Source organism: Lepisosteus platostomus, chromosome 6 (assembly GCF_059453375.1).
Source record: "Lepisosteus platostomus isolate fLepPlt1 chromosome 6, fLepPlt1.hap1, whole genome shotgun sequence".
NCBI lineage: Eukaryota > Metazoa > Chordata > Actinopteri > Semionotiformes > Lepisosteidae > Lepisosteus > Lepisosteus platostomus.
In genome coordinates this window covers 27355087-27372581 of record NC_142616.1, presented here as the reverse complement: position 1 = coordinate 27372581, position 17495 = coordinate 27355087, and the positions used below count along the sequence as shown (strand labels likewise).

The window sequence follows — 17495 nt, the reverse complement described above, 5'->3', positions numbered from 1 at the left end:
TCAAATTCAATCCCATAATCAAATAACTACAATTCCCAGCACCCCCCTATGACAACACCGGATGTTAGGGACTGCTAGGGCTGAGAGGCCGCGATGAGTTGTGGGATAGGTGGGGATGTTTCCATCATGGCGGCTTCCATTTCGGGTTATACCTTCAGTTCTGTGTGTTATCACAGTGCCAACAGCAACTCAGATCACGTATGTATTCCAGAAAGCTTGATATGAATAGCAGAGAGTGTATCCTGATAGGACGTGGTACTTAAGTGTGATTATGGTGTTGTATTTCACTGTCGATGACCATCAGGTCTTCTCAAAGTGACATCTTCCTGTATCTGTAAAGATAGTGTCATGGTTAATGCTTGTTGATCTCTGTAGGTGTCTAGGGTAATTTACTGAAGTTACTAGTGGTTTGGGACTATACACGATTTGTTGAATATGCATGTTTTTTTTACCATTGTTGTTTATTTTTAGGTATTTAATAAAAGCTTTCTAAAATATTATTACTGTAGTTGTGATTTTTGGATATCTGGTATCTACCTATTATTAGGTACAAAAGGCAAAATCGAGTTAATATATCTCACTATGTCGATTTATGGTTTTAAAGACGTACATACAGCGTTCATTTGACAACAAAGAGGTTAATTTTTGTGTTCGTGAAGTCTTTAAACTTAAGTAGTTATATTTTAGTAGTTTGTATTAGGCGATTGTTTTTGTATTTACGGGATCATGACATAGGTATGTTGATTAATAAGGAATGGTAATTATATATTTTCCTAGAAGTTTGTATATTTTGAACACAGCTTTGAGTTTCACTTTATTGATTGTACCTGTCTTAAAACACTGTAATCTTATCATTTCCTTATACAAAACCGGAACAGCGAAGGTTTAATATTGCTTCCGTTTTAGTGTAGACAGTATGCTGATTATTACACATAACACGGCATTACAATATTGCCGGATCATGCCAAAACGAATCCGATTAGGATGATAACTAGTTTATATTGGAAATTTGACATAAAATGTATAATGGTCACAGACGGCTACCTCCATGCTTACGTATCTTTAGAAAAGAGAATTTTGTTTTGGTTTCAGCTCCTGGTTTTTCTTTGGGCTTTGGGGGATGAAGAAGCGTTTCGACGTCCCAATTTAACTGGAATAAAAAAGTTAGATGCACCATGCGTGACTGTGCACTCAGAACCATTTACATCGTCTTCTGAAACATCAGTGCTGTTTGCTTGAAAGCCGTTTTGGTTAAAAAAAGTACAAATCCTATGACTAGCTTGTATGTTCAACAATTATTATTTTCATGTGATTTTGCACTAAATACAAATAAAAATTCAATGCAGAATCTGAAGTGACTTGTAAAATGAATTTCCAATTTTACCAAACAGGTCATTTAAGTCATCATTAAAATTGTCAGGCTTTTCTGTATCTCCATTTTTCTTATAAAATACTAGATTTTGCGGATCTAATATGTATGACATGTTCTGTTCAGAATAGCCATTTCAGTGTGGAACTGTTTGTGTTTTTGAAGGAAGGATTTCTGTTGGGAGAAGTAAGACAAGAGGAGACTTTCAGCATCAGTGATTCACAAATCAGCAACACAGAGTTTCTGCAGGTAGTAGGTAAGACCTTTAGTGTTAATGTAGTGCTTGAAGCACATTTCCTGAAATGTTTAAATCCCAGTTTAATATTTAAATAGAAAATCTGTATGCAGGAAAGGGGAACAGTTGTTAGGAGAAAACCAATATATTAATAATACATGCTGTTCACTAAGGTGACATACTCTAACAGGTTTTCCTGGTGGCTACTGCTACTCATTGAATTCTGATGGTTAGAGATTCTGCCTCCTTGCGCTGTAGGGACTACAGACTAGCTCACATGGTGAAAGGAGTAAATGAGTACTTCAGTCCAGACCACTAGGGTGGTAGACTGGGGCATTTTCACAGGCAATTATTCTGTGCCAAGAGTGGAAAAAAGTCTGGCTATAGCATTTTCAGCAGTCTCTTAGAAATAACTTTCTTTGAACTACTTTACAATACATTATGACAGAGTATTGAAGCAGGGACATTTACAGGCGTTTCACATAAGAAGTGCTTTAGGATCCACTATAGTAGTTTTAAAAGGCAAAGTCACACATACAACTGTGTGGCAGATTTAACAGGCACTGAATTAAGTCTGAGATGCCTGACTGCTGATTAAATTCCGTCAAGTAGAGAGAGCACGTTCGATACTAATGCACTGAGTTAAGCTATTAAAGAGCAATTCACACCCTGGCTGTTGTCCAGGAGCCCCTTATTTGATAGATTTTGGTCATTTTAAGCTTGTATTTTAAGTCCCACATGTCTGCTTGGTACAGTACAGCTGACAGGTGCATTGCTAGGTCGTGCTGCTCTGCATCATCCATCTTTATTTCTCTGGAGACAGATGCTTCAAAGAATTTGGTTCTGTATGGCAGCAATAAAGTATTCCTGTGTAAGATCCAGTGCCTAAAATTACATACCGTGACATAAATGTGTGTTCTATCCTGTGTATATTTTAATATCAAATCCAATTCAATGTCAAATGGATTCAATAATGCAATATTGGAACCTGTGCATGTAGGTGGTCTTACAATGAAATGGTACATGAGTTCAGATTAAGTACCTGACAAAGCTCCTTAAACAATTTGTGTCCTTTTGTTAATCTTTCATTTAATCTTACTTCACAGAGTTGGAATTGTGAGTTATAGGATGTAACTGTATAAAAAGCCTGTACTGTATGAATGTAAGTATCTTCGTGCGAAAAGGATCCAGCATAGGAAAAATGTATAATCTTTTTTTATTCACTCTTTTGTAGAAGTCCATAATCATGAGCCGTGTGCACATCTTTTTAGGTAAGGAAGCACGTTTGTTTTCTTAACAGTTGATAAGTTTTTTTAAAGTCTTCTTGAATGGGATTTAAGAAACTATTTTAATAAATCAGGGGTCTGACATTGGGTGACTTTCAGACCCCTTTTAGATATTTGTTTAAACGTTCATCCAAAAGGTCATTATCTCTTATCTGTTTCTGTATTCTCAGTAAAGCTCTAGTTCTTATAAGTGACCTGTCTGAAATGTGGCAACTAATGTTGTCAACCCTTTAACAAAATATTAACTTTCTTTTAACTTTTTATTTTAGCTTTTATGACTACGCAGGTAAAGTTAATGAAGAGAATCTCAACAGAATTCTCAAAGACAGAAGAAAAGTAAGTTTTTTTTTATGTCTCAATGATATCCCGTGAAGGTGTTTTGAATCACAGCCATCTTATCTGTGAAATGATCTGACTTGCTTCATAATCTGTTCTGATTTGCAGGTTGCTGTTGTTATTGTATTTGTGATATAGAATGAAACCTTTTATGATAAATGACGGAAGATTGCGAGATTAATCAACGACAAAATGACTAGGATATGTATGCAATTAAAATAAGGAATGAAAGAAGATCATTATCATTCCTGGATATCAGTTAATGTTCTTGGAAGTGCATTAATTACACTTTTGCCCTACTATAGGACATATTTACATTGCCCTCAAGGGACATGCAGTTAAACTGTCCAAACAGCATTACCGCAGCAGGTTTGACTTGCTCTGAGTCGTGTTGGTTTTGAAATGAGATGTATTATTCTGCTCACTTCAGGTGGGCGATACGCAGTGAAGGAGCAGGCTGTGTTTGCTGACTGTGGTGCCACTGCTGTGTCCCTGCAGAATGTCATCGGTTGGTACCGCTTCAGGAGAAACACGCAGCAGCAGATGTCCTTCAGGGAGCAGATCATCCACAAGCAGCTGACCCGCATTCTGGGAGTGCCTGACCTCGTCTTCCTTCTCTTCAGCTTCATCTCCACTGCCAACAACTCCACGCATGCGCTCGAGTACGTGCTGTTCCGGCCAAACCGAAGGTAGGCTGCCGGCCAGGGCCCGGTCCACCTGCCATCAGGCAGACGCCCCGATCAGATGGTGTTTATTTTATGAGCTGTTACTCAAGCCCTGTGGCCGAGCAACGTAGGAGAGCAGGTGGGAGGCCTCCTCTGAGGGTTTGGCAGGGCGATGATGGTATCGGGTCTCAGCTTGTTATGAAAGCGTCACCCGATTCTTTTAGTAGTCACTTCCTTGGCCCCAGGCAGTCTTGCCTTGTTGTCTGCCCGTTAAAAAAAGAGGTCTTGATTTTCAGTACAAGTGTGTTCTGTCATTGCTCTTTAGTAGTTAAGTGACATATAAAGAACAAATCGGGCGTTTCTGAGTCTTTGTTTTAGCTTAATGCTAAAATATGTTCAATTTTTGTAGTAACAATTATAAAAGGCATTTTCTATCTGCATGTTTTTGCTGTTGCTGTTTCAGTGGAAGCCAAATGCCTTGTTTATTTCCACAATCCTTGGAGCTATCTCGCATCCCGTTTGTGCCAGCTGTGATCTTAATTAAACCACCTTAGTTATATGCGGCATTGGCCTTTGAGTTTGCATGTCATGTATTAAAATGACAGGGCCGCGGAGCTGTTGAAACTCTGCCCGGGGAGATTAAATGCTCTGCTTACCAGCTTGGGCTGCACACTCTGTGTCTCTAGTGGCTTTGGCACAATATTACAGGACACTGGTGGAGAGAACATGTGGTCAGGCACGTTTTTACTCCTAAAACCTTACTCAGTGACCTAGGCTCTAAGCATTTGATTCACTCTTATCACACTCGTTGTGTAAAAAAGAAAAATCTATATTCATCTGAAGGCTTGCATTCTGACTCCACTTCATGGGTCTTTTCTTTCACTCAATCATAATGAAATTAGCAATAGCATGCAGCAGGAAGATAGTCTGATTATAACTGCATCTGTGTGATTTTATTCAACAGATTTCTCTTTTTACTTCCATTTATAAATGAAGACTCTTCACATGTTGATTTAGAATCTGTTCAAGGTGCTTGTAAAGTACAAGAAAGGTTAAGTTATAAAGGGTAGCATTCATTAACATTCCCAAAGAGACCACAATAAATGTTAAACTCCAATTTCTGTTTATTTTTTACTTGTGTTTTTATTCAGCAGGTACAATCAGAGGGTTTCACTTACCATTCCCAATCTGGGCAATACAAGCCAACAGGAGTATAAGGTTTCATCCGTACCGAACACATCTTGGAATTACGCCAAGGTGATCAAGGAGCACGGGTGAGCTGAAGTTAAATTTACTCCAGCCAAATGTGTGGACATTCTTTTAGCTCGTGCAAAGTGTGATTATCCATTGAGTAAGGGTGAGGAAGTTATATTCAGGTAGGAAAAATAAAGGTAATATACAAAAGTTAAAATCACAGAGCTTAGTTTTTTTGCTCAGGTAGTCGCTTGCACATTTATTGTAGCTTGTAAGGTTTCTCAGTTCTTTTTAGAATGACTGCTGAAATCTAATTCAGTCATGCATGGTTAGTAAGCAGAGTGTAGAAAAAGTCATACAGTAATTTGTGCAAAATTGTCTGGAGATCCAAATAGGTAATATTGCCATCCATTGATTGATCAAATACATTTTCTGCCCAAACTAAAGGGTCATCAGTTCCTGCATCATTGCTCACTTCAGTTTTCTTTTTCAAATTTTGAAATAACAAATGATTTTTGTTACACCTTCCAAATTTTGAATAGGCAATGGTGTTTCACGTTTTGGCTCTGAGCTATGATCCCCACAACCGCAAGCAAGTAAAAATGAGGAAGTGTAGGCAGACACCCCCTCTTCAAACCTTTCAACCTTTAACACGTCACAGGCAACACGATCCTGTGAGAGTTTCAGTGCTGACTGGAGGGCAGGCTCCCACCCCACCGACAGCACCACGTGCTTACAAGTGTCCAGGAGACAGCAGGGGTCACTGTGTCACTGAGAGCCCAGAGAGCCCTGGCTGTCCAGTCCCACCCTGCCCCTGGAGCAGTTTGAGCTAACCCGCTCACAGTTACCCAGCAGGACATGACTCAGACTCAAACCCCTGATTATAGAGCTCAGCCTGTGGTTGAGACCCCTGCCAGTGCACTTCAGAGTGGTCACAGACAGGCCCTCCCATGCATAACTAACTGTACCAACACAAGTATGTGGAGGTTTTGGATGTTATGTCTGTGTCATTTATTCTATTTAGGTGTCCGCTGGGTTTGAGATTGTCCTAAACTGAGTTGTAGTAGTTCTAAGCACAGATTGTTAAGAAGGAAGGGACTTAAAATGTAAGGAAATTAAGAGGAAATGTGAGACAACAAAGTCAAAACTGTTAAACTAAAAAGTTTGTTTGTTTATGTTTAGTATGTTGTAACACTAAGTAAACAGCTTGCCATATTTCACACAGTGCTAAAAATAACAAAAATTGGCAGTGATGTGGATTGCTGTCCTCTTGTTGATTCGACTTGAGAGCCTGCAGCTTCTGTTTTTCAAAAGGCACTTCTGAAATCCACGTTTGACGTACAAGTTATTTAATGAATTTAATTAAAGATATGAATGTCTTGCAGTGCTGAATTCTTTGACAAGGATGGAGTAATGAAGGATATCAGAACCATCTTCCAAGTGTACAGTGCGCTACAAGAGAAAGTCCAGGTAAAGTGGTGGTGCATCACCTGAAAAATCCTGAAGTTCTTGATAAAAAAGTAAGCAATAAGCACTTAGATTGTTTTGTTAGAGGCACAAAATAAATGTGTTAGTACCTCTGCTTAATGTATGAGGAGATCATTCTGTGTGCAGTGTCTGGAGGTTATGGTTGGAGAAAGAGATGTGTATTGTACAAACCCTTACAGGAATGTGTCACTGAACCATAGTTATTGGTTGCATTGAGTACACATTAATTTGGCTTTTAAACTTCTGTAAAAGTGTCATTCACTATTTGTGAATGACCCAGTCCTGGAATCGTGCTCCCTACTCTCTCATTCAGTTAGAGTTTCCAGTCTGGCATTCTAGAATCCTGAAATTCTTTAGCCCAGATTCATCAGGTTCTTGAGTTCATGAAATGAAATCATAGGGATTTTATCATGTGTTACAGGCAGTGTGTGCAGAAGTGGAGCAGAGTGAACGTGTGAAAGAGAATATTCAAGAAGAATTGAACAAACTTAAACAGCACATAGCTCTCAGGAAAAGGAAAAATGCAGAGGAGGAGAGGAGTAAGTATTTGCATACACTGTGTTTTTCTGGCTTTGGATGCAAAATATTTGAAAACATTTGCAAAAGATTTGATTTTTTGGTTTATTATACTTGCTTTGTAAGTATGGAATGGAATTTTGAAGTCTCATTATGTCAGCCAGGGGCCAGCTTGTTTTGAAAAACTTGCGACAGTTGGCTGTTGTCTGTAGGATATATTCATAATTAAATGAATAGTACCTTCTTCTATTTCACTGTGTTTTATTTCTGGATGAATAAACTTTGCTCACATTGAGTGAAAGAACTATGGAAAAAATAACCCAAACTAATTTCACATGTTCAAAAGAACTTTTGGTGAGTGTTGGTGTAATCCATGTATGCGCTCTCTGAAGGCCAGGAGAGGTTTTTAGTTCACTTGATGGTTAATATTATTTCTAATAATTGTTTTATAAATTTTCTGGGTATGCGAACATTATTGACATCATTGACTTCACAAAACAAATATGTATAATTGTTTATATTTGCTCAATTTGTCTCCAGTTTGTATCCAAGTTGGTAGATACATACCAGCATTTTCAGCCAATGTGCAGGGCCACAGCTTGAGAAATTGATCTTTGATGACAGGACAGAATATTCCATTTCTTGTTTTTTTTTTTCTGGAAATTTCTGTCTGGTGAGTGGACACAGTAAGATATATAAGTCATCTGATGGTTTACACGTAATACCCAAGGGATTGGCTTTAGTGTAAGCCACAAACCAGGCTTCTACTGTATAAACTTCCAGAGATATTACAAAATACCAGGCGACATACAATTCTACTTTTGTTTTTCTTCTCCCAGGAGTTCGGGAGGCAGCAGCAGGGCCTGCAGCAGTCGGAGGACAAGCTCCGGTGGAAGATTCCGAGTCTCCTCTCCACTCCAGGGAGGCGTTCCCAACTGCTGCGTCGGACCGCCCCGACCCGGAGGAGCCCCTTACCTCAGATGTGCCGCCCCCGTACGCAGAGGTGGTGCCCCGAGACAGCCCCGCAGTGCCCTGCCCCGAGCCCAGCACGGCTCTCCTGCCCCGGCCGCAGGCGGTGGGCTCCTCGGGCCACGTGCCTCCCGGCCTCGCGCTCGGCGGGGCTGGCGGCGCGGAGTATTCAGGAAACGGAGACGGTTCCAGCACTGACTCCTCGGACAGGCGAGCCGCCGGGCAGGAAGACGAAGAGGACAGCAGCAGCGAGTACGAGAACCTGGTCCAGGAGCCCTCGGAGTCGTCGGACAACGAAGTGCCGCCGCTTCTCCAGGCACGGCCCGCAGCACTGAGACCCGATGGGGATGCCCGCAGCTCCCAGGCCTCTCCGATCCGGATGCAGTGAGGCTCCGTGGGGACTGGGGAATAGAGCTTCAGGCGGCCTCTACTGGGCAAGCGATAATCCATTGAAAACAAGGAAGAGAATAGAACTAGAAAAAGAGGATTCAGGGCCCTGAAAATAAAAGGCACGTGCAGATCGTTCTACCGTTTGTTTTTTGGTGTGTTTTAAATTTTGCCCAAATGGAAAAGTTTGGACTTTGATTCCTGGTCTGGGGAGTCAAGCCTGGCTTGGTGCTGCCTTAGTGAACAGAGAGGTTTTTAAAGATTTTATTTTTTGTTTTGTTTTGGGAGGGGAGACACGTTAGAATAACAAGACTCTATCAGTGCCACGTTTTGGTTAGGTTTGGTTATACCAGTAAAACTACTGGAAGGAACACAGGCCCACTCTGTCCTTTGGTGGCAAGTCTGCGGCCACCATCTGTTAATAACCTAGGTAAACAAATCATGCCATTACCTCTTGCACTATTTTGCCTTGTTTTTACATTTATTTAAATGGAAAAGGGAAAATAAAGTTTCTGCGGCCTTTGATATTTTCTTTTTTAAATGAACCAAATTAATGTTTAGCTAGTGATATTTTGTTTCACGACACCTAATCAGAACAAAGAAAGAATATATATTATACTTGCTTCAGCTTGCACGTTTCTTGGAGACTATTTATGTGAGCAGGACTGTTGTCTGCAAATTTTTTTCTCTTACAATTGATAAGTCTGTTAATAATGTGGTTGCCTATTTCTTTAACGGAAGAAAACATAATGCTAAGGAAAAAATTCACTTCTTTGTTAAGGGGTGTTTTTTTTTACTTAGTTCAAAGTAAAGCGGTTGTTAATACCATGGCACAATGTTGATATCTTGTTCTTCTCAAATAACACTGACATTATATGCTCTTTGGTGCACTTAAATTTGCTGAATTTTCTATATTTCTTGTGCTTTACCAGTACTGTTAAATTGTGCCACAGATAAGTCTGCTTTACATTAGGGGTGGGATATTAAGTTCACCTTTTGTGCAATGTTTGGGATTTGCTGAACAAGCAGCAATTAACAAATAAGAAGATGCTCTAGTGTGCAGTCTAGTGTGAAGTCTGTTAAAACATTGAAAGCAACATGAGCAAGAAAATCTGCTTATCTCCTACCTGTACTACTGCTGATACTATATTTGCTCCAGTTTAAAGTGAAGAGTTTCTGTTCTGCCGGTTTTGAAAGGGAGGCGCCTTACAGATTTTATGCTGCATTGGAATTTTGTGGTGTAAACCACTTGTTGACAGCTGTAAGCTTCTATAATTCACAGGCCTTTATGGCTGCAAGAGCTGTGAATCAGTGTTCCTTCAAAACAACAAAATCTTATAAAGCTTTGGTGCCTTCCATTTACGCAACTATACCGCCAAATCATGAAAGTGGGAGGACAAAAGCTGGAAAAGACTGATTTATATAGGTTCTTGACATCAGAGCACTGAAAACCTTAGTGAAGGACTAATCCTAAAAAGAGACTATTGGATGACCGATGAACATAAGAGGGCAGGTTTTTTCCCAAGCACAAAGTCTGATGACAAGTTACCCAAGAGCATCGGTTGAATGGCTGAAGAAAAGGTAACTAGCTGCATTAAATATTGGATACATTTTTCCATGGATATCTTGATTCAGCCTAAACTTGATTTGTACAGGGTAATAAAGTAAAAATGGTTATTTGGTTTACAGTCTGCTGTTGTTTTGTTCTTCCTTCCACTTTATGAAAAATTAAATGTTTATGTAATATCTAGTGCAAGATGCTTTAGATGAGGGGAGATACTGAGTTCACACCTTTTGTGCAATGTTACATACTACTTGAATGATTTAAAATTCACTTTGAGATTTATTCCATAAGTATTTTTCAAGATATTAAATCAGAGATTAAACCAATTCCTCAATCAACAAGTAATTCAGGTATTAAAATACTGCAAAAGAGCATTCCTACATCTGGATCAAAATTTTAAAAACAAGAGTCCCATCTGCTAGTCAGTAGCACATTAGAAAAATTATCAATGTACAGTAAGGAGACACTTTGGCCCATCTAACTTATGTGGTTGGTAGTAATGTAGTTAATTCATCTACTTATATTTCGCAAAGAAGCCAAGAGATCACCTCCAGCATCATGGCTGGGTAACTTGTTCCATACAACACAATGCTTTGCATAAAGAAATGTCTCCTGTTCTCATATTCAAAGTCACTTCCCTGTAACTTCCATTTTGTGCCCTCTGGTTTATGTCACACTGTTATTAGCTTGTCAGTGCAGGATATTATTTAGTTTGCAAAATGTATTTGATGAGATGGCATCAATATCTTTTTTTGTATTGAGAGGACCAACATATTCTAAATGAAGACTTACTAGTACATTGTTCAATTATAAGTTTAGTTGAACTATACATTCTACATATCTACTACATTTTCTACCATTCTGTATGCCTATATCTTTTCATAAGTAGAATATACAAGCCTGGTGTTCCCCTTCATATATAATTTACTATATATTTTTCATTTTTGGGGGGGGAATTATATTGTGGCATCACCTGCAAACTTGATTAATTTACAAATATCTCACAATCAAAATAATTGATATAAACCTGGAAGAAAGTTCATACAAGGTGTTTTGGTACTTTTGCGTGTACAACCCTTTGTCCCCAATCCATTTGATATCCAAAGCTCCCCAACACTTTTGTGTACATAATAAAATGACCCTAACATGCAAGAAAAGACAGACCAACCTGAGGTTGCAAATTAAAATAAACTATAATATATCTTTTTTATAATAATTTATATCTTTTAGTTTTTGATCAATGAGAAATATCAAAAGGTGTCTTTTAAAAGCGTTTTACATAACATAATATACATTACATAAGTAATCCTTTATTAACTGAATAGGTGAACTCCTAGTTCTGTACAGTCGCAGGTCCAGGATTCTTCTCCTGCTCTCCACGCCCCTCACTATCCATGTAGGTCTGCATAGATCTCCACAGTGCTCGGATATTCCCTTCTCCAAAACCTGACGCCCCCTTCCTCTCGATCAGCTCCAGGTAAAAGGTGTCCTTAGCAAAAATGGGCTTCGTGAAAACTTGTAGGAGGTATCTGTAGATAATGATAAACAGAGACAATGAATAGCCTTCATGGGGGGCAGGACCATCTGTTTCAGTGCTGCTTCATTCTAGTTTAATTTTCCTGGCAACGCCTCAAACACTGGGAGTAAGTAATGGTCTGAAAGGCAATTACAAACAATCCATACTTGGAAATGGCAATAGGACTGCAATACAGAGAAGGAAGGCATCAATAATGATAATAGTTAATGGTGGTTTTCCACAACAATAGATTTAAGCCATACTTCTAATAACTGCTGTGAGTTTGTACAAACCGATTGCTATTGCAATAATTAGGAAATCATTCCAGCTAGCAATTTAAGCAGGTGAGAAGAAAAAACCAACAAGGCCAAGAAAAGTAAAAGGTAAGTAATGTACTTTAACTTGCTGGCCTACAAACAGTAGGCTGCTTTATCACTTGTAAAAAAAGCAAAACAGAAATGTCAGAAATAAAATGTCTAATTCTTAAAATGACAAAAATGGGTCTCACAGAAATAAAACTTAAATCCTGAAGGGGAATTTTCTAAATGGTCAGCCTTTCCTTAACAATTAATGCACAACTGCATACCGAAAATACCAACAGCAAACGAAGAAGAGCCTAAGTAAGCACACTATAAAGGTCATTCGACCAGATGAAGCCAGTGATACCTTTTGTTTTTATTGGCTGTATCCTGACAAAGGGAGTTTGGGTCAGACGGGTCTTCACATAGCTCTGTGTCCAGCAGGATTCCATAGTGGGACAGCAGCTGGGGGTCATAACCTGCCTCCACAATTTCCTGCTGTTTCTCCACCTGCGAAGACAGATGAGCACAAAGTGAGAGACGACCAGCTGGCTAAACAGCTGCCGGTGCAACTGCATCAAAATGAAGCATATACTTCCACATTCAAGGTGTTTTCAAATACGCACCTGATCCACAATTTAAATGCAACAGTATGTCTTTTACATAGATACATACTGTATGTGTAATATTTTAAACAGGAAGAAGATGGGATTGTTGATTGAGTAATTTTGTTGCCTGGGATAAATTATGGATCTCAACGACTTAATAAAAACTATTTAAAAATTGCAAGAACAGTGAACAATACAACCAAGCACCACATGATTAAAAATACTACACAATTCTCCTCTAAAACCTAATTTTGAGGTCTGAATCAGTCCAGAGAAGAGCAACCAGACACATTCCTAGGTCAAAGGATTGTCTGTCTGTGCCCAAAGAACTTTAGCTATGAACAGAGAAGACAATGAGGGGACCCAACTGAAGTACTCAAAATCCTCAACGGCTCTGAGAAAATCAGCCCAATGGACCACTTTAAAATCAACAGGGAACCACGAACCACAGATGTCGCACACAGAAAAAAAGAGGAAGAAGATTTAGAAAACTTCTGTACAGGGTTAGTCAAAATGCTGCCAGCAACTTTGACAGTTCATTACAAATTAATTACATGGGTTTCATTATAACAGAGAACAACATGATTTCTCCACAGGTGACGCCATTGTGGATACTGTGTGACTGCAGCGCCATCTATGGAGGAGGAGAAAAAACTTTAGTAAAATAATTGCCATTTATACTTGTCAAAACATTTTGACTAACCCTGTATACAAATCTGGAACAAACATGCCCGGCATGTCAATGCCCTGGGTTCTTTCATGCAATGGCTGGATGAAATCTTCAGAAGTCAAATGAGCTTGAGGGGAAAAACAGCCACCTGTTGTTTGTAATCTTTCTTGTGTTAAAGGTCAGGGATGCCATACATGATAATAACTTTGGAATGTTTTCAGTTTTTGTTCACATTTTCTTCTTTTTTTTTTATAACTGTTTAGAGTACTTGAATAAAACCATCAGAGTTTGGTGTTGCCTTTCATAAATGTACTGCATATACAAGGAATTCTAAGCAGTTTGTTTTCCATTATTTTGCAAAGATGCAACACTAGATGAGAAAAGGAACTTCAGTTTTGAAAATTCTTAAACATCTTTTCATTGAAGCAGCAACGAGGTGGCGGCACAGGGCTTTAGTGGTTAGTATTGCTGCCTTGCTACGCTGAGTTCCTGGGGTCAATGCCAGACCTGTGGTACTATCTGTATGGAGTTTGTATGTTCTCCCCATGTTTGCATGGGTTTCCTCCCCTGTCCAAAGACATACTTTTAGGTTAATGGGCTTCTGGGAAAATTGGCCCTGGTGTAAGTGTCTGTGTACAGGCGTCCCATCCAGGGCGTGCCCTGCCTTGTCCCCACTGCTTGCCAGAATAATTAATAATGAATTGCTTACACTCAACTCAAAGCGCTTTACAGATAATGGGGACTCCCCTCCACCACCACCAATGTGCAGCATCCACCTGGATGATGCGACGGCGGCCATAGTGCGCCAGAACGCTCACCACACATCAGCTATCAGTGGGGAGGAGAGCAGAGTAACGCAGCCAATTTATAGATGGGGATTATTAGGAGGCCATGATTGGTAAGGGCCAATGGGAAATTTGGCCAGGACGCCGGGGTACACCCCTACTCTTTTCGAGAAACACCCTGGGATTTTTAATGACCACAGAGAGTCAGGACCTCGGTTTTACGTCTCATCCGAAGGACGGCACCTGTTTACGGTATAGTGTCCCCGTCACTATACTGGGGCATTAGGACCCACATAGACCGCAGGGTGAGCACCCCCTGCTGGCTCCACTAACACCTCTTCCAGCAGCAACCTTAGTTTTTCCCAGGAGGTCTCTCATCCAGGTACTGACCAGACTCACACCTGCTTGGCTTCAGTGGGTTGCCAGTTGTGAGTTGCAGGGTGATATGGCTGCTGACTAGGCTCCTGAATAGGCTCAGGTTCCCCCGCAACCCTGAACTGGAAGTAATGGTAAGAAAATGGATGGATGGAAGCATCAAAGTGTGTGCCTGCAGAGTGAGGGGTGTTTTCTTGCAGAGGTCCCACCTCGCTGTAATAGGCTGGTGGGGGAGAGAAGAAGTGCACTCCATCCTTCGCCAGGATGTGGGCGGTGGAGACTATGTCCTGAGTATACAGCCCAACGTGAGCGATCCCAGGTCCACTATGCTGCTCCAGAAAGCTGTCCACCTGGTTCCTCCCTGGGAAGAGCACACATGACAGGAGGGCACAGGGCAGTTTATAGATGAGAAGAGGCTAACTGTCTCAACTGACTGCTAGTAGCAACGCGATTCAAGGATCTCATCCAAAGGCTGTCCAAAGAAGCCAGAATGTCACCTTTAACAAGCTAGGTAGCTTGTTCCATGCACCCACAGCCCACTGGGTAAAACAAGTTCTCTTTTTGAAACCAATGCATGGTTTCTCCTTAGCTGAGCACAAAATGTCACTTGAACTTGAACTTTATTGCCATATGTGACCACTACGTGTACTGGTATAATGGAATTCTTACTTACAGAAAGTTTCTCGATTGTTAAAACAAGTGTAAAAACACAAAGTGCCGACAGTGCATCAAGACAATATACAAACAAACAGTAGACAATGTACAAGCAAACAAGTAAACAGTTTGAATCTAAACAATGCAGACATGTAAACAATGACTGGAGATCTGCAATAATTAAGAAATTATAATGAGTTAGATGGTGTAGGTGTGGTCCGAGGGGCATGGCTAAATGTGTTCGCCAATCGCACTGTAGCTGGTCAAGTGTAGAGTATGCAGATACAGTTACACTGACAGCTGAATCAGAATATCCTCTATTCTGTCGGTATCCGTTATGGATGCTGCTGGTTCAAAGAACTTGATGTAGTCAAGCTAGATCTATCCTATCTAAATTAATGATCCAGTAGATCACTGGGCTCCATTGTTTGACCTCAAAATCCAAACGGGCATCACACACAATCACATCTTTAGCTGTTTGGTACTGTATAGAATCCGTTCAGATTTTATGGCTTCAGATGGTCAAAACAAAAACGAAGACTTAGAAGATAACATTACTACTGGTTCTCATTTATCATCTTAAAATCTTTAAACTAGTACAGCATTCTGAATGAACCTCTCTTCTGTGCATCAAGCATACCAAGACCCTAAGACCCAAAGGCTTGCTACCTTGCTGCGGCAAGGACTCTGCAAGAACAAATTTGCAGTCTGGCTCTTTCATATCAGTGGAAGAGGGCTTCATCCCAGCTCTGTTGCACTTCCAGTACTGCATTCCTCTCAGCCGAAGACCTATCCCATTTTGGTCCAGGACATAGCCCTCTTCCGCATCCTCATTCCTGCCGAAAAACACACAGATGGACATCCTTTCACTTACCTAGTGGCAGAAATTGTGAGGCGGTCAAAACGTTGACATACCAAATGTCAAAATGTTACACTGGGCGGGTTACATCACTGAACATTCCAAAGTTAAAAAACACAGGGGGTACATTTACATTAATCGCCAATCAAGAAAGTACAATACCGCAGCTTTAACCTTAAAATTCCCCACAATTACGAACAATGTACACTTCACGATTAAAGAACTATATAAAACCGTTAAGCATGTTAAATATTTAATTGCCAATTGCGTTTAAATGCAACATGTAGCGAATTGTTTAGGTAAACAACATGTAGTGAGTAAATAAAACCAATCATGCACATATTGCAGAACATTGTAGACATTTGCTAGTTCGTAGTACATGAACAGGTGTAGTTAGCGGTCTATCAAGTGGTAATGGGCACTGTGACATAATAATTATACATGCTTCCTGAATTACCTAGCAACCACAGAACGTAGTTTTTATCTACGTATGGATAACCTAATACTGTATTTTCTGACGTTACACCGATCGCTTTTCAAATTCTCATTAATTCAGTTCTGCTTTACTGTGATGTAACTATCTTCAATATAATGATTTTCTTGTTCAATGGGTTTTGCCGTTAATTCTTCTCAGGGGAGTAGTCTCTACCAATTTCGGTATAGATAAGCCTCTTCATTTTACTCTGCCCGACGTAACCGTGGTCTGGCTAGGATTGGGATAGCAGTAAAAAAAATCTCTAGTTACATTTTTTAATACAATAAGATTCCTGGGTATTCAGCCTTACCTGTTAATGAAAAAACTGTGAAAGCCAAAGTGCTTTTCATACCATCTAATTATTTCCACAGAGCTTCTCCTGGGACACGCGTAGGTGATGTGATCGAAATGAGTAATCTTGCTGTCGTGTCCGTCAACGGGAGAACTGTTTTGAACCCCCTGGAATCCAGGTAAGAACTGTCCCTCGTATTTGCTCCTGTCGATCAGCGTGTGGCAAACATTTCCTACGACAGATTTAACCACGGCGTAGGTCACAAACCCCTGGTCGTCTTCCACTACTGTAGGCGGCACCAAAACATCACAGCCCTGCTCAGACAGACGGCGGTTCGAGCTCTCCACATCCTCCACTTCAAAACACACGTTGCACGCCGTGTCAACGACATATGAAGGCTGTACGTCGTACAGAAATTCGGATCTTGTCTGGTTTCTGATGCTACCGTGATCAAGAGTAAAGACCCGAGTTTTCTCTTTTGCACCCCTTTGAGGCAGCACCGATCGTGTCTGTCCGTTTGTCTCTCCCCCCTCAGAAGGTTGATTCAGTCTTTCATTAACGATGAAAACAGCCGATCCCTTTCTGAGAGCAAGCTGCCTTGATTTCTCGGTTAATCTCGCTGCAAATAAATTAAATTTGAATTTAGTGACAAGGTCGTGAACTGTTTTCCCCCCGTTTAAAACGTGGAGGGCAATGTGATTCAGCCGGCACAAGTACGCTGCCATATTTGCTGAAGCAAGACGGAAGTGTTGACGACTGTGCAAAAAAAAAAGTCTCCGTTTAAGTCTCTGTCATACTTTATGCTGTATGTACTACGGGAGCTCATTGATTGGTCTGTCGTAATTACGAGATAAATCCAGATTGTTTACCCTTGGTAGCAGCAATACACTTCCGTAATCTAGTGTTACTAGCAAACGAAAATAAATTACACAGTGGACGCCACAGCTTTCTGT

At 40.3% G+C, this 17495-nt stretch overlaps 3 protein-coding genes across 4 annotated transcripts in view; 2 read left to right on the top strand and 1 right to left on the bottom strand.

Annotated features, from left to right (window-relative positions):
- Positions 1-44: 44 nt before the first annotated feature.
- Positions 45-10133, top strand: abraxas2 (abraxas 2, BRISC complex subunit). Of its 2 annotated transcripts, none has more exons than XM_088635132.1 (9): positions 45-198; positions 1535-1625; positions 2839-2875; positions 3160-3226; positions 3725-3915; positions 5046-5165; positions 6471-6555; positions 6995-7112; positions 7929-10133. In XM_088635132.1, the coding sequence occupies exons 1-9, from the start codon at positions 94-96 to the stop codon at positions 8444-8446; spliced, it is 1332 nt and encodes a 443-aa protein (XP_088491258.1). In that variant the 5' UTR covers positions 45-93; the 3' UTR covers positions 8447-10133. The 2 variants fall into 2 exon arrangements, with proteins under 2 accessions (XP_088491258.1, XP_088491257.1); XM_088635131.1 differs by having other exon boundaries at positions 5043-5165.
- A 1050-nt stretch (positions 10134-11183) lies between these two features.
- Positions 11184-17306, bottom strand: hpdl (4-hydroxyphenylpyruvate dioxygenase-like). Its single transcript, XM_088635130.1, has 5 exons — positions 16561-17306; positions 15586-15752; positions 14472-14623; positions 12192-12334; positions 11184-11538 (listed from the first exon to the last, which is right to left on the bottom strand). The coding sequence occupies exons 1-5, from the start codon at positions 17265-17267 to the stop codon at positions 11343-11345; spliced, it is 1365 nt and encodes a 454-aa protein (XP_088491256.1). The 5' UTR covers positions 17268-17306; the 3' UTR covers positions 11184-11342.
- LOC148661412 (ubiquitin thioesterase ZRANB1) overlaps positions 16617-17495 on the top strand; it is a 25164-nt gene continuing 24285 nt past the window's right edge. Inside the window, exon 1 of the mRNA XM_088635129.1 lies at positions 16617-16720. The gene's annotated coding sequence lies outside the window, so the exon portion shown is untranslated. The remainder of the gene's footprint in view (positions 16721-17495) is intronic.